At 34.9% G+C, this 17105-nt stretch overlaps 1 protein-coding gene across 5 annotated transcripts in view; it reads right to left on the reverse strand.

Moving 5' to 3' along the window:
- Positions 1 to 17105, reverse strand: part of GABRB2 (gamma-aminobutyric acid type A receptor subunit beta2) — a 283550-nt gene that overhangs the window by 92881 nt on the left and 173564 nt on the right. For all 5 annotated transcript variants that reach the window (XM_058422536.1, XM_040078390.2, XM_040078389.1 and 2 more), the window contains one exon: positions 2695 to 2915. In XM_058422536.1, coding sequence (XP_058278519.1) covers positions 2695 to 2915 — 221 coding nt within the window. The remainder of the gene's footprint in view (positions 1 to 2694; positions 2916 to 17105) is intronic.

Raw genomic sequence — 17105 nt, forward strand, 5'->3', positions numbered from 1 at the left:
GCAACATTTTTATGTGTGTGTATGTGATGATGTTTATAAATAGGTGTATGGGGAAGTAAAAAAAAAAAATCAGACTGATACTTAAAGGAATGTCAGTTTAGAAAAATGAATCCCAAAGTAAGAACATGTGAATGCAAGTGTAAGCTAAAGAAAATGAATGCAGCAACAACAGTAGTGATTTTCAGAATAAAAGTGTACAGGGGGGGTTAGATATGGGAGACATACAACTAAGCAGGCATTTTTAAGATGTGGAAATTACTAATAAGCAAGAATTAAATATATCAGTACTGTGGACACTTGAAATAATAACTCTGAGTTGAATTTAGATGAAATAGATAAAGCTACTTAAAGCTATAAAACTAAAACTTTAACATTAGAATGAGATTGTCGATTTCCACTTGGTCCAGGGGAGGCAAAAGCAGAATATGGGCAGCCACATAACCCTGTTGTGCTACCACTGGTGCATCTGCCCCATCCAGCCCAGGGTCTGAAATACATTTTAGCCAGAAAGACTTTCTGAGACCTAATGAGCTGAGCCTGAAGAGAAGGAATCGATTCTACATTTCTCAAGACTTGTCTGTGGTTCATTAAGAATTAGGACACAGAAGAAGGGGGTTTTTTACCACATCATCTATGAGGTATCTGTTATGTTCCTCTGTCTCTGCCCCAGAACACACAAGAACCAGCAGTGTCCTTCACCTCTGTGCTGTCAGTCCCCAGTCTCAGGGCTGGCTGGGGCAGGGTGGGGTGACATTCATCCTGCCCCTGCCCTCAGCTACAATTCATTACAGCAGAACAACGTCAGAATTCACATCTATCATTCATCTTGTGCCAGCTCGCAGGGCAAAGAGAACACTTGACATGCACCGAGTCTTAGAAAGACAGAGTCTTAAAAGAGAGTAAGAATTGATAATCTCAAATGTGAGATTGCTAGGTATACCACAATATTAGAAAATTATTTCCTAAAGTGAAATTTTTTACTTGGATAAAAAGCTGTCTAAACACCTTTAACTCTGGGCTGTGCACAAGTTCTACAATAGAAAAAACCCCCATTTTAGAATTATTCTAAAATATTTTGGATAACATATTGTGATTGCAAATATTGAAGAAAATAGCTCTGGGAAATAAAGGCTCAAAGCATTAATAATGATTCCTCTAATTACATTAATCAGCTTTAAGTAAAAAATAGACACCATTTCACTTTATTGCATCTCATAAAAGGCATTAAAACTGATTTGTTATTTATGCTAAATGAAAAGGAGGAAAGGTTTCACCCAAAACAATGAAGCAGTACCAACACTGGTTCAGCTCAAAAAAACCCAAACAAAACCCTCAAAACCCTAAACAAAGTATATTTCATGAAAGGTTTTAAGTTTTTGAAAAACAAATGAACATCAAAAAGAAACTCCCAGAAAACAACTTTCTTTTACTTGATTCTTCTATGGACAATATTTTGTGTGCTCTACTTACTGTTTATCAACCTTTTAAAAAAATAGAAATTATTACAGATGGCTAAGTAGCTAGAATAAAAATTGCCACAAACAGCAAAAAAAAAAAAAAAAAAAAAAAAAAAAAAAAAAAAAAAAAAAAAAAAAAAAGTTAGCATTATTGAAGACATTTAATCTGATATTTATTTATAATTTATTCTAGAAGCTAATAATAAAGATTACAATTTCAGAATCTTGAATTGAAAACTACACCAGAACCATTGTTATGTTTGCTCTCACTCCATGAATATAAATGTGTGTTATGTAGTTGGTTTATATTTCACTTTAAACTACAACTGCATTTCAAGGAACCAAGAATCTGTTGGTTCATTGAACAATCACAAAAAGTCCAGACTTGCTCCCAGCCATAGTGCCAGGGCCTGAACTGCTCCCACAGAAAACACAATTGGACACAGCATCCATTGGTAAATGCAATACCCAGCTCTGCAGCTTTTTCTGTTCTTAACCCAGACAACGCTTTCCTGCTCTTTTGTTACCTACCGGACAGCATTGTCAGTCACCTCTTGCAGCTACATTGTTAAATCAATCTCTCAGCAATTATTTATCCTGTTAACATCACTAAACAGAGAATTTCTCAAGTTTTCAGAACTTCTAAAGAATGAAGCTCTTTTGTTGATTTCTACAGTCACTCCTCCCCACGCAACCATACAGAACAGCAACAGGCTGTAAAACATTTCAAGTCATACCTCATCTTAGTGAAAATCAGAAAGCTTATTTATCTGGGTAGCATACAAACCAATCTAATATTTACTCAAAAATATTTTTAACACATTTCAGTTAAACTATCAGTTCAGCTGTCATATACGTTTTCTGTTTTTTCCTCTAATCCTCATTTTGTATTTCACATTTCAATTCCTTTGAAGAAGCAGTTCTAAATCAGGCTTTTAATCCAGAATGAGTATTTAAAATAATATTTACAGTCTTATCTGTTCTTAATGCAAGTCTCTGAACTGTACTAAAAATGGCAGTTCATCTCAAAAACTGTATTAAAAATGAGCCTTAGATTTAGAATACAACCTTAGAGTACTTTTTTTTTTTTTTCCTGGAATATCATCAGTTATATAAAATACAGCAAGAAAAAGAAAAGCATTAAAAAAATAAAGAGCAAGGAAGGGTTTTTATTTTTATCTTTTTAATCAGGGTTTTAAATTAAGAGACAGTAGAGTTAGAAATGGCTCCTACTGACCTGAGTCCATAAAGGACTGTTCCATCTGGATGCAAACGAATCATTCTGTTCTTCACAGTGACACCATGAACAAATGACTTCTTGTCATTCAGGAAATAGGTATCGGGCACCCAGAGCTGATCTGCTACTCTGTTGTCCAGAGTAAGGTTTAGAGGTATTACATTATAGGACAGCCTCTTATCCCTCCACGCTTGCTGGAAGTACATTGTCAAGGTATAGTCCTGTGATTAGAAAAAACAAACAAACAAATCAAGTTTGCATTGATACAGATGGCATATGTATGCAAAGAAATGACAATGCACATACACATGAATTCATTGGAACTGTTCCTAAAGGCAAACATTTCTGTTCAGAATTTCCATAAGTAGATTTATTTATATTTACAGTACTGAACATCTTGTATAGATTTAATAACAGCAGTGAGAACACAAAGAAGATGGGGCATTTACATTTCATGAATGACTTAGAAGTTCTCATTTCAATATTTAAAAATAAAATAAATTTAAAAAAAATTGTAGACATTTAACAGCCTGCAATTTCTGTAGCACTTCACAAGCCTGGGAGTTCTAGGAAATAGGAACATTCACAGACCCAAATTTAATTTCAAGGTCTCCACTGTATTCAATAGAGCTTCCGTCTCTGAAGTTGCAGTCATCACCCAAAAACTTCTCTAAATTAAAATCTCTTCAAAATCTGTTAATTTTCCCCTGGGCACTGAAACTAAGGGGAATTTTTTGAGGTTCTTATGCTATACACTCTTAGTCTTAATTGTACAGATGAAGTTACTTCAGGGGGACAATTCAGAGAGCACAATTAGCATCTCAGAAAATATTCACAGTTTTATGAGACTTGCACTGCCCTGATGCAGGCCACCACTGTACAGTGCTTCAGAGATGTTCTGACCTCTTGGTGTTTTAAAGAATAATACATTTACAAACGTTATATCTTTGTAAAAAGATACAGATGAAGAATAATCACTATATTTAGCCAAAGCTAAAAAACCTCTACAAATAATACAAAAAATATATTGAGAGCTGTGGAGAAAGACTTGCATAAATGGCAATATTAGTTCTTATTTCCTGCTTTATATAGTAAAGGAGTCCACTATGTAAGGTATTTTTTATTACAGGTGGAGAAGAAAAATTTTTTCTTGCTGAACTGTTTTAAAAACATAAGCCACAAGTGTATTTTACAAGCATGTTCATTTAAATGGATATTTGACATATGAACACTATATAGAACTTTTCAGAAAATAAAAAAAAAAAAAATCTTATTCGTCGGTTTCACAGACTGAACACCCCAGTAAGAAATCACGCCATTCGATTGCTGTAATTACTCTCTTTACAATGTACAATGTCCCTCCTTGAACTAGGGGGAAATATGGCTATTTCAGCAGAGTTCTGTAAGCAATGACACAGCACCCTGAATTAAGTGACCCTGCCTCTTCTGCAGAACAGTGTGCACTCAGATGAATCAGTATAAACGGGCTTTTAATAGAAATGTGCATTTCAGTGGTGGAAACTCTTATTTTTGCCTCACCCTTCCCCAGAAGAGCCCATGTACATGGGCTTAAAAACGCCTCTTCAATTTTCAGTGAAGCGGGGGGAATACATGTTCTGTTGTGAATAGTTACTGCATTTCTTCCTCACCAGCACAAACCAGAGATGGCATTGCTGTCCCTTCAGTGTTCCTGTCTGTCCTGGTTAAAGGTCAATCCCCTTCCCTTGCTGTGCCCCGGCCGTGCCCAGAACCCCGGCACCTTCGGCCAGGTATCACAACAGCGGCTCTGCAGGGACTCAGGTAGGTGAAGACAAAATAAGCCTTTCCAATTGTTTTACTACCAAATATATTCACCTGGTAGCTGTTGAACAACCTGATCAATTTTAACTACCTGAAACCTCTTCCCCTTCCCCCTCTCCCGAGTCAGGATGAGATTCTGCTTGCAAGAACGTTCCACCTACATGTGAAGAATTTTACTGCTGTGCTTCATCACTCTTCTGCAGGATTTGATTCATAACCAGCTATCAGAAAATCTTCAGTAGGAAAATGTATTAGTCTTCATTATACTAATATATCACATCAACAAATAATGATCTGTAGCAATTGTTTCTCTATCATCCTTGGAATGCTGCATTTCATTCCTATTCCAAGGAATAATTTACGTATATTATTATACTGCATAAATACACAGAACATGCTTTTCTTTTTTTTACCTCAGTAAAAGAGGAAAAGAAGAGGAGGAAAAACCCTAAACATACATGGTTCATTGCATAAAAGTGTATTACATAAAACTGTACATTTGGAGCACTGGTATTACTGAAAGAAAAGCCAAGTCACCAGGCTGGAGTTTAAAATCAAACACACTGTGTTCCAGAAAGAGCTGGTGTTCTGACTAAAAATTATTTGTCATCCATTTGTTGGCCCTAGTTTTCAGATGTGACTGGAGTTTCTGATGGTCAAAACAGAACTCCTTTAAAATTGTTATAAAACTCTCATAAGCTTTTGAATTTAGGTTTTTATTTTTAATGACAATTTTAAAAAACCCCAAAGATGTTCCAAGGTACATATTTCAAAGTAAAATTGATAAGATAGGAAAAAAGCAAAACCTGTCACATAGACTACGATTTATTCCTTGGAAAGGAGAGAAGCATCTGTTTTCAAAATCCCAAATGAAAGTAATTAAAAAAATATGTGTAGGTACAAAATGTACCTGAAGTATCCCAAGACCCTTTATACTCTGAGATAAAGAATATTCTCATCTAATAATACTATTACAAGAAAAAAGTCAGTTAAACTCACATTAAATATGGGCATTCCCTCTCTTCTAAAGATAAATATCAAAACAAACATGTAAATATCTTGCCTCTAGGAAGAGGCACACAAAAGAAGTAGAGGAATAGAAATAAAGGATGATTTTAATTTTTTAAGGTTTAGCATCCTTTTAAATTCACAGGGTGGGATTAACAGAAACAATATAAGTTTGAAGAGGAAACAGGAACAAATTCGTTTTCATAGCTTTGCACAAGGGACTAATTATAATGAGCTGAAAGAACTCCAAGCCCAAAGCTACTGATGATGGTGTCTGTGTAAACCACCACACAGACAGAAAATACAAAGGTACAGACTGTTTGCAGCATAGGCACATAGACATATTTATCCCACAGAAATAAAGAGTTTCCGCAGTTGCCCTGGACATGAAATGCTGTATAAAACTGTATTAGCATTGACAAAGTTGCAAGGAAAACCCAGGATATAAACAAGCAAACATATTTTCTGTAAATAATATCAATTTCATAGCTTTCATTTTTATTCCATCATTTTCCTAGATTTAAATTTAATAACGTTTTTTGTTCTGTCCAGAGCAAAAATTTAGGCATCAGAAAATGGGTCATTACCCCTATTCTGTTGTGAGCAAAGAAAAGGTGTCTCCTCTTTTCCTCACCTTACCTTTCCACTTTTCCCCTTATTTCATACAATAAACAGAAAAGCAGAAAATATACGACAAAGTTAATCTTTATGAATAATTTTCCATAGGAACAAAAAAGTATCTAACAGTTTCATTATTACTAGCATATTCATGAGTAACTTTTATCCTGCACATTAACTCTGTGCAGTGCTTTGCCTGCAAACATTTTAGCTGCTGGCAGTGTAAATACACTGAGATATTTAAACTTGTATTTAGATAAATAGAAGTATCACAGACACATGGTGTCAGTGAATGACCATCAATTTCAGTGATTAAGCAGCTGATTAAGATACTGGACAGGAAAGCATCAAATCTGAATACTGGTGTTCTTATTTATATTCTCACATTTCATTCATGCTCTCAAATAAATGTTTAAGCCAAAAATCAGTTTGGGCCTATTATTAGTTTAAAAAGATTAGAACAGAAGCCTTAGATAATGTCACCGAGACACACAAAGCAGTCACACGCAGACAAGAGATTTTCGAAGAGGTTCTTCCGATCCGGCTCCCAGCTGAGAGAGTGGAGAGAAGAAGAGCCCCCTTTGTTTATTTTTTTACTTTTTATACATTTCTGGGTCTAGCAGAAGATTGGCTTTTTGGGGTTTCCACCCCTTAGCCTCAGTGGCTAGACGAATTGTCAGTTACCATTGTTTTCAGGTTAGAAATATGCAAACAAAGGACAGAGAATGAAAAACAAAGGATTTGTTTATATTACATCTGTGGGAAAGGTAGAAAACTGCTCTAATATTGTACAGTAACTAAAAGATCTGACTCCATTTATGAAAATCAAAAGGCTAATAAAGAAACTCAGAAAAACCAGGGTAACAAGATAAACCTACCCATGGACCAATAACTGACATATTGCTGATCCTCGTTTTATATTGGAAAAAGGATGAAGGCAAAAAGGGAAATAGAGGTCATGAATATTCACAATGACAGTGGGTGTCTAATGCAAAAGTCTCTACCAGATGTAAATTTTTTCAAAGCATGATAATAAGGTCCAATGTGAGAAAACACATTTAAAATATAGCTCACTCTTCTGCATTACACAAATCAGGACTGATTCACACTGCAGCTTAAAACTGTAACTAACCCTTGTATTAACAGGGCTAGAAAACAGCTGCTGAAACACTACAAGCAATAAAGGCAGGAAAATTCAGAGGAGAAAAAAAAAACACAGAAGAAATATACAATATCTAATGCATGTAATATACATTCTGTGTATTGCAAACATAGTATAAGACAGCAGGAAGTTGAAGAAGCAATTTATCACTGCTGCACAGCAATGAATGGAGAACGCATTCGTGGTTTGGCTTAAGTCCACTCCTCATCACATTCCTGGTTATTATTAACTCGTAAAAATGCTTTACTACATTTCCATGTATGGCTACTTTAAAACAAAATAATTTCCTTCTTAAAATGCTTGAAGATGAAGATTTTGCCTGAACAATATATTTCTTTAACATATACATTTAAAAGACTGTTCGTTGATAACATTTAAAAGTGTTGATTGACAATCCTTTCAACCCTCTTTTTGTGTAAAACCAAACACTATAACATGTTTGATTCAATATCTATCTCAGTCTCTCATTGAGAAAAAATAATATAAAAAGTCTGCCTAATGCTGAAGACACCACAAAGAGCACAGTGGCTTTAATAAAAAAGGAGAAAGAACTGTTGAAGGAATTGGTGATACCAAAGAAATGCCAAAATAGTCTTATGCCCTTTCAAAAAAAGTATTATTCATAGTCTGTAAATCTTTACTTCAAAATAAATAAAAAACCCTTCAAAACAAATAAAAAAGCCACAAACAATGACAGCAGGAACCTTACACAATATTCAAGTTGAACTCTCTCAGTCTATCAAATCCCACTTCCCATGCTGGTGCTAAATCTGTAAAACACCTGTAATTAACTGAACTAACACTTACTAGGGGAGTTTTCCTCAATAGGAATTACATCTTCTCAAGCTTATGATCTTTCCAAAACCAACAAGATCCCAACACCAAGCTTACCATTCATTTTCCTGCAACTCTTCTGGAATTACTCATCGGCAATTCTCATTTGTCAGCTGAACAAAGCAGTAAAGATGGGCTGTTTATCTCCTATCACAGTTCTCAGAAAAACAGTGTTACAGAATCAGGCAAGAGACTTGGGTAGGAAAGACAAATGACTGTCAGCAGAGCTTGATTCCTTAGCATGAAAGTTTTGATCCTGATTATATAAAATCTGTAATAAGACTCTCTAGGATTTCAGCAACAAGAGCATGAATTTGTCTCCTTAGAACTACTGAGGGCAGCCAATATTTATATTGTTTCTCCATGGTGATTTAGGTAAGGACACAGACTCACATTACAATGAATTTCATGCACTGAAGTGAAATGAAGCAGTTCTGGCTGATGTTTCCTGTAGCCTTAATTAGTTTAGCAAGATGCTGTGACACTTGATTTTCACTTCTGACAAGTCATCCAGACTGAAGCATGATATTGCACTTTTCCCGAGATGGCAATCTGTATGTCACTCCAATCAACGAGCATCTGCCATACGTCTTTTAGCTCACTTGAATTTGCTGTCTCTTGATAATAAGAGGAAGATTGATTAAAGTGAACCTGGACTGAAAACTGTAATCTAACTGCTACTTGGTTAAGAGAGTCATGTGTCTTGAGATCCTCAGATTGTTCTCTTTTGAAAGGATCTCGTCATCTTGATATAGCACTGCAGGATTCTCAGATGAATAAAGCAAAAGCAGAGTACGATGAATATATGCAACTATACTCACTTAAAAGAAGTTATGAAAACAGTAATTTTCTGCCTCAGACAAAAATATTTAGTTGTGTCTTTGAAGTAAAATAAAGTATTTTAGGCCACAAGAAACATCAAAAAGTGTATTTATATAGAAAAACAATGGGATACGTAATATTGCCTTTAATAATGTGCTATATAACTGAACCACAATTAGACCAGATTATTTCTCTAGCTTATTACAGTCTCTAAAAGCTTCTGATAGTTCACAAAAAATTACAGGACAAAACTAGCCAGGTCTGTGCATGGCATTTCCTGAGTTAACTTCTGCTTTATTTTTCTTCTAAATGAGCCCAGAGTCCTTCTCTCTTTGTCTGTATGCATACATTTTCTCTGTATGCATACAGATTTTTATGCTGATTTTCTTGGCATTTTTTATGTTGTTTTATTTGTTTCTCCTTTTCTTCTAAATATTTGTCAAATGTGCACTTTTGAAACAGAAACAGAGATGTTTCTAGGCAAGGGTGATCTGGCAGTATACTCATGCCATTCCCCAGTCCCATAAGGAGCACCAGCAGCAGCTCTCTCCTGTTAAATACTGCCACATTCCACAACACTTCATCCCTCTGCCCTGCTGATTCTCAGCTCTCTAAAATGGTTCATTAATCCAGCAGTAGCAAACTGACACCTTGACAGAAGCAATGTGCTCTGGAGAGTACAAATCTCCAGAAACATCCCTAGAAGTATTTCTGTATCTTAGTGCAGTATGCCAGAGGCTGCACTGCAAACAGATGTGTTTCCTCCCCATTTACACATAAATCTTGTGGGAATGGACAAACCACCCTGATCCAGCCCTTCCTCAGCCAATAATCACTTGCATACTGCAACCTTATGTACACATTTCATGAAATTTGAACAGTGAAGAGCTTGAGGATGAAAAAAAGCAATAGTGTCATGCCACCTAGACCTTTTCCTGTATTTTAAATACTCTCCTCCCTGAAGCCCAAGATGTGACAGGCTGTTTCCTCTCAAAAATGTCAGGCACTGCAGAGAACTGCCAGCACTGAAGTAAAAAGGACAATTTATTATAAATACATATCATTTCTTTCATTGATGACAAGGCTGTGGAAGCTGGGAGAAGGTCCAATTTGCATGACATCACCACACTTCAGCAAAGAGAATACACTTAGTTGAGATACTGCAAAAGAATAAATGATGTATTCACATGAAAGAAAAATTAATATTATTATGCTCTAGGAAAAAAAAAAATCTGGGGGGGAAAAAAAAAAAAAACCCCAAAAAAACAAACAGGTGGAAAAATATTGCATCTGTAATAATCATAAATTATACTCTAAATGGTTCATGGTTCAGTGAAGCCAAAATCTATTGGAATATCTCACAGCAAAAATTTCATTACAAGTGCCTCTGTTACAAAGGTGTATTTTCCTCTAGTTCAACCTCACACTCAAAGCAAGATCAACTGTGAGGTCAGACCAAGTTGCTCAGGGCTTTATCCAGCCTGGTCTTGAAGACCTTGAAAAGTGTATTAGAATAAAATTATTGAAAATGAAATTGCTACTTGCATTTAGAAAGAAGCTCCCTATGCTTCCAAAAGGAAAATCTAGCAGTGACTGCAACTTAATTTCAGTTTGATTCAAAATCACCACTGTCTGATTTTTAGAGCCATTGCACACTATCACTTTTATCTGTTCCATTTAGTGTATTATTATTCCAGTCTTTTTGTGTCATTTTCTCAGCAATTGTCTCCACTCTTTAACCTCACAACTATTTGAGACATTTAGAAATCAACAGGATTCAGTTACCACTGAGGGTTTGAATGCATCTATTGTTCACTATTTCCTATATGCTTCAATTGGCACCAACAATTTCCCATAAAAATAGTCCCTGTTCCTGTACAGTACATGATTTTTTTTCCCTCTATTAATCTTCAAGGTTTCAATCTGTGCCAGAGAATTTTCTATGCAATTAAATAATTTATTTCCACTTTCAACACTGTTAATAGATACTTTGTAAACAATCCTGCTTGTACTTTTTCAGACTGAAGCTATCCTCTCATCAAGAGCTACTAATGTCTCTACACTTATACTATCAGTTCAGAAATATATTCCAAGAATCAAAATGAAAAAAATAATTTGGCATCCTTTACTACTGAATGGGTTTACTTATTTGTTACTGATGAAATAACTCATATCAACCTTCAAAATATGTCACCTCCTTTGTGGTTCACTATTTCTTCCAGAGTTCAAGTCAGACTTGTATTTCAGTGACCAAGTAGGAGTAACTGTTTTGACAGCTGGAAAGAACAAGACCCAAGATAACCTTTTTTCAAGGAATGAAAGGTATATGGTTAATGGAAATGGCATGGAAAGTATTTCTTACTTGGAATTAATACAAATCCAGCCTATTTTAACAAAATAAGGATAAATATGAATACCATACTTTTTTTTTTTTTTTTTTTTCTTTTTTCTTTTTTCCCTTCCTGGTCAGACTGCCTGTTGGGAAAATGGCAATATAAGTATTATTGGTTCCATGCTTTTTATCCCTTCTACCAAATACCTGTATAAGTGCATCAGGAAATTATTCAGGAAACATGGATCATATTTTTATCTAAGCTGCTTCATTATAATCATACTTTAAATGTATTTGACTTGGCAGACACTCTTCTGAAAACACGGATGGGTTTTAAGCAATTTTAAGATCTTGCACTGAGCTAACTTTCAACTTGCACAGCAGTTCCCTCCAGCTACTCTTACTGGAAGGCATTTACACAACCTGCTGGGACTCAGTTTGACATCATTCCATCTGGACATCCAAACCAGCAGTCCGGATACAATCTTTCCTGCCTTCTCTCTACTTCACACACTTGACATTCATTGAAATTTCTGGAAAATGAAATGCCTAAGAATCAGAACCCTATGAATACTTCACAACCCCTTGAGAAAGGATTTTTCTTTTTCTTCACAGCTGAAAGAACACTAAACCAGTGTTTCCAAAAGCAGTAGTCATTTTTTCACAGGTAAAAGTATGCAATGCATTTGGTTCCTTTTTTGACATGTGGACTTGGATTATTATTCTTACATCTTTATACATCTGGGAACAAATCAAAATTTACCAAGCCAATCTGCTCTGTTCAAAAGAAGTTGAAAGACATATTCCAACTTAAAACCTGTCAATTCTTACATTAAAAACTCTCAAAAATCTGATAAAGATATAGAAATCAACTAATCAATGGATCAGAAACAAACATTAAATTTGCAGGAGAAACTATCATCAGACATTCCTTGAAACTTACACAAAACATGTTTTTATTCATAAGATGACCTGGCAAAAGAGTTTCCATCCTTCTTTATGATAGAACCATTATTTCCCTTTCCCTCCAATGGTCAGTAAATTTCAAACAGATTTTGTGGTCTTACTATTGGAATTTTGGAAAGAAATGAAAAAAAAAAAAAATCAAACACACAAAGACACAAAAATAATCAAAAAGCTCTGTGATGACTCCACTGAGATTTTCCTGAAAACAATGACTCATCTCCTGGCAGCTTCATCACTCCTGATGAATTTGGAACACTGGATTTCTGAGCTCATTTTCTACCTTCACAGTAAAGATTTTGCTAAATATTTTAGCCATAATAGGTTCAAAAAGACATTAGCTGAAGTGCTTTGCTTTTTCTCTCAAATTATTAGGCCATAGTAAATAAGTGCAGAGCCATAGCAATATGTGCAGGGCTTTAGCAGGTGCTACACAAGCAAAACCTCCAGTAGCTCTCATAACTTTAGCCATGATCTCATGTGCTGGATATAGTATTTCTGCTTGAGCACATTCCATATCAGCTGGGAAGCAGCACACATCGATTTGATATCTACTAGCTAGTAGCTGGTTAATTCATGCATGAAATGCACTTATATAGCAGTTCACTGGTTTGATGAATGACACATCTATTCTTTTAAAATAACAGCACACTTCCCGTCTCAAGTCACGAAAGTGCTTTACGACATATCCTTATGTTGCTACACACTTCTTGAAATTTGGATTTTTTAAAAAGAAACTCTTGTTTCATATGCATTCTCCATCATGTTCAAATGAAGTAGAAGCTCTATAAATTTTTCCCATTAAGAATTATTTTGTTTTATTTTAAAAAGGGAATTCCTAAGTAATGCACTTGCCAGAAAGGGTGTTTTACTGGTGTCATTAATCTCTTCTCTTCCTCATTTTCCTCCCACCCATTAAGTAAGCAAGAAAGAAAGTAACCACTAACCTCCCAGCATTACACACTTTTTTTTTACCTACTGGGCTTTGCTTATCAACACTCCATTCTTGAATTCTGATTATCATCTCTCCCAGAAAGCCACAGGGAAAATGAGGAAGCATTCAGATCCATCTTTATAAGCAAACACACCAGAACCCAAATTTGATACCAGCACAACAGATAAGAAGCCCTTCTTTGTTTTTACAGACAGGGCTTGGGGTTTTTTAATGTTATTGTTTCCAGTTAATCCACAACCAACCACTAGGAAGCTTGAAGCCTTCTTTGCTGTGAAATAATTAGAAAAGAAAGGAAACATAGCTCAGAAAAATAAAAAAAATGGAAATTGGTAAGTACTGCCCCATATGCTCTGCCCTGTTCTTGAGTAGAGAGTAGCTGTACAATTGTTTTGAGACAAGAGTTCCATACCTAAGGTATTTAAATTAGAGGTATAAGTTAACAGAAGCTTTGTTTGGCAAAGGAGACTGGTATATGGGGATTCTATCCACAGTTCTCTCTCTTGTTTGTAGTGCTTTCCTGAAATAATTGTTACATCTCCATTCATTATAATAAGCAAAATATAGAGTAGATTAGGTAAGGCTTGTAGATCTTGAAAAAAGGAATCATGCTAGTGAAAAGTACTGGCGTTACATTCTTGTAACAATATTCTTTCTTCCCAAGCATTTAAAAATCAATTTAAATACAAAGAGAGGATATATAGATGTGAATTGAATCAACACAATGACTAAAATTAGTTCGCATGGATGAAACTTTATTTTGTTTTAACTTAAAATATAAAAAACTTTATGAGAATAAACCATGTTTTCAAACACCAATTTGAATCATAAACATGCAAAGGACTTTGAAAATCATATTTAGGAGATCTTCCTGTTATAAATAGGTATTTATATTTTCTCATGGCTCTATTATCCCAGTACCTAAGCCAATCCTAAAGTTAAGCAAAAATCTTCAAACTGTAACTATTAATTCCAAACAGCATTTCAGAACAAACACTTATACACACCTCCCAAAAATGTCTTTATTGATTCTACTCAAAGTAGCTAATTTATTGTCACCATTTGCATATAACTTGGTTTGAAGTTCTGATTTATATCAATGCAAGTTGTTTACTGTTTACTTTTTGCTGTGTTACTTGATGCAACATTTCTTCCTTGCCTGTACCAAAGGTCTCCTCCTGAACACTACAGAATGGTACAGATGCTTGAAGTACGTTGTATTAGCACTGATTTTGCTAAGGAAAATATTTCCCAGACAGAGATACTTGAATTCTAACACATGGTCTTATCTAGAAAACTGGTGCACAATTTGGTGGGGTTTTTGTTTGTTTGTTGGTTTGGGTTTTTTTGGTATTTTTCCCCCCCTCAGTGGGTGTGAAGAGGAAAGAACAGGGAATATAAGCAAATACATATGATCTTTCAACGTCCTTCCCAACCGGGGCTGTTCCATGAACGTTTTGAGACAAGCACACCCTAAATTAATTGCTTAATTTCTCGTATTAGACAACTTGTTATTAATGTCACCATATATTCCAATTAAGTACTCCTCTTAAATTATCTCCTCATCTCTGCAGTGTTCAAAAAGTCAAACTAGACCTCAGCTGGCCTACGGCACAACATGATTATCTACAGCAGCTCACAATTAACGAATTATACTCTACAATGCATGCACTCTCACACACAATTATTTAGGAACTCACTGAAACATGAATTTAGTATCTGCTTGTTTGAGCTATTCAGCAATGAATATTTACAACTGGAGATGCTCTCTGAGCCTGGGAGAATCAAAGACTCTTTAGACTAAATAGGAAAAAAACCTTAAAATTAATTATTGCAAAATCTGCACAAACAGAAAGCAAATGCAGTCAACACTTCATAAAAGCACCTTTCCTGAGGAAAATATTAGGTGCTTAAATCTAAGCAGGTAATTTGGGCTTTTACAAAAGAGCACTTTATCAAATCAATACTGTGAAGGGTCTTAAAAAAAACCTAAAAAACAAAAAGGCCAAAAAACCACCCCAAACCAAACAAGACAAACCAGATAAATTCATAGGCAAAACCAGATCTCTCTTTCAGTTTCATGCAGGATCATAGGTTTTAGGGATGAAGCTTCACACACATCTGCTAATCCTGTACATACTGAAATCACGGATACACTTCAGTACAGGGCTTTGAAAAGAAAATCAAAACAAAAACTTCTATGGATTTTTTGATGCAGTGACAATTCTGAGTTTTGTTTTTCTCAGAACTGGATATACATGTGAACCACTTAAAAATGGATTCTTCATTAGATTCTGTTTGAGACTTAGGTTTTATGTGGATTCTTATTTCTCTAAATCAGGAAAGTCTCTAAATCAGGTTCAGGAAAAGTCTTCCTGTACTTTACTCCATTTCTAGTAACTTTATTTCACTTGCTTTTTATTTACATTGCTATCATATTTTGTAAAAAATGTATCCGTTAATCAGTTAAATAAACAGTAAATATTTTTTTTATTCCCTAGTCCAAGTTTATTTTAAATCTTACATAAGTGTGATTACTTTGAGTCAAATATACCACAATGGAATTAAAAATCAAAAACCTACACAGCTCTGAACTTCTCTATTTTTCCACAGCAAGGAAAAAAAAAATCTCTGCACTCTGTTATATAAAGATGTGTAATTATAAATAAGTCTTTGAATTATTTAATCAAAAATTTACCCCTCCATATCACAGACCTCAACTTTTATGATCACACCACATTTATTTAATTAAAATTTAACCCCTTCTTCTACCCTGATGAAGTTACAACAAAAGAGACAGAAGTACTAAATTACTGAGTATCATTCTGAAGGATATCATGACACTTTAGTACCACAACATATGGGTTTTCATGACTTCAGAACATGACAATACAACAACTGCAGTGAGTGAGCTGGGAAAAACTGGCATATGTATGGTATTTTTTAATATTGATGTTCAAGAACAGCGCAGTCGCAGAGTAAATTCCTAGTTCTGAGGGAAACCTCAGTCTATTCATTACTTCATGCTTATTTGTAGTACAATAGCAATTTTAACATTCATCTTAGTTCAGTGTAATTAAACATCCTCCTCAGAACTGAGCAGACAACAAAAATTAAGGGGCAAAAGAGGTTTCCGATTGCAACCACTGGATAATTTACACAATATCCACACATATTATCTATTATTAACACTAAAAGTCACATTTTAAAAACTGAATGTTGAAATCCAATATTCCTGGCTGCCAGCCAGGCATAGAAAACAGACAGACTAACGCTAAAGAAAACATTTTTTTATTCATTTACCTTCTGTGGGAAATGAACTGTGTAGTGAATTTTTTAGAAGATGAAAATTGTAATTGCGTGTGTAATAAAGCTGAAAATTAAGGCGAAACAGATGGAAGAATTAAAGTTCTTTTTTGTAAGTGATAAGAGGATGATTCATAAGTATCTGACATTAGTTAAAATTACTTATGGAACAAGCATTTATGGCAAATGTTCTGCTTAGGACAATGTGCCATCTCACAATCAGCAGTGAATTATTCTAATGATGATCCCAAATCAAAAAGAGAAAAGAAAATAAATGAAGAAAGAAGAAAAAAGTCAAAACTTGTTAATTTCTCCTGAACTTCAGTGACTTACTTCTTAAATTTCTACCTCAAGAACTGAGGGAATTATTAGAAGCATTGTAGATCCCAGTTATTCTATTAATTTTAAGATCATTTTGTAATGTTACTAAATAGTAATTAACTTCCTAATGTCACTTCAACAGAATGTGGGAAAAATAGGTGACATGTAAGTGCATGACACTCATGGTGAAGTTACCACACCTGGCTGCAATAACCCCCAAGGAAACATCACTTTTAAGTCTACTTCTTCTAACCAAAAATTGACAGGAAAGCCAATGATCTTATCCACCATTT

The sequence above is a fragment of the Hirundo rustica genome, chromosome 14, assembly GCF_015227805.2.
Source record: "Hirundo rustica isolate bHirRus1 chromosome 14, bHirRus1.pri.v3, whole genome shotgun sequence".
NCBI classification, from domain to species: Eukaryota; Metazoa; Chordata; class Aves; order Passeriformes; family Hirundinidae; genus Hirundo; species Hirundo rustica.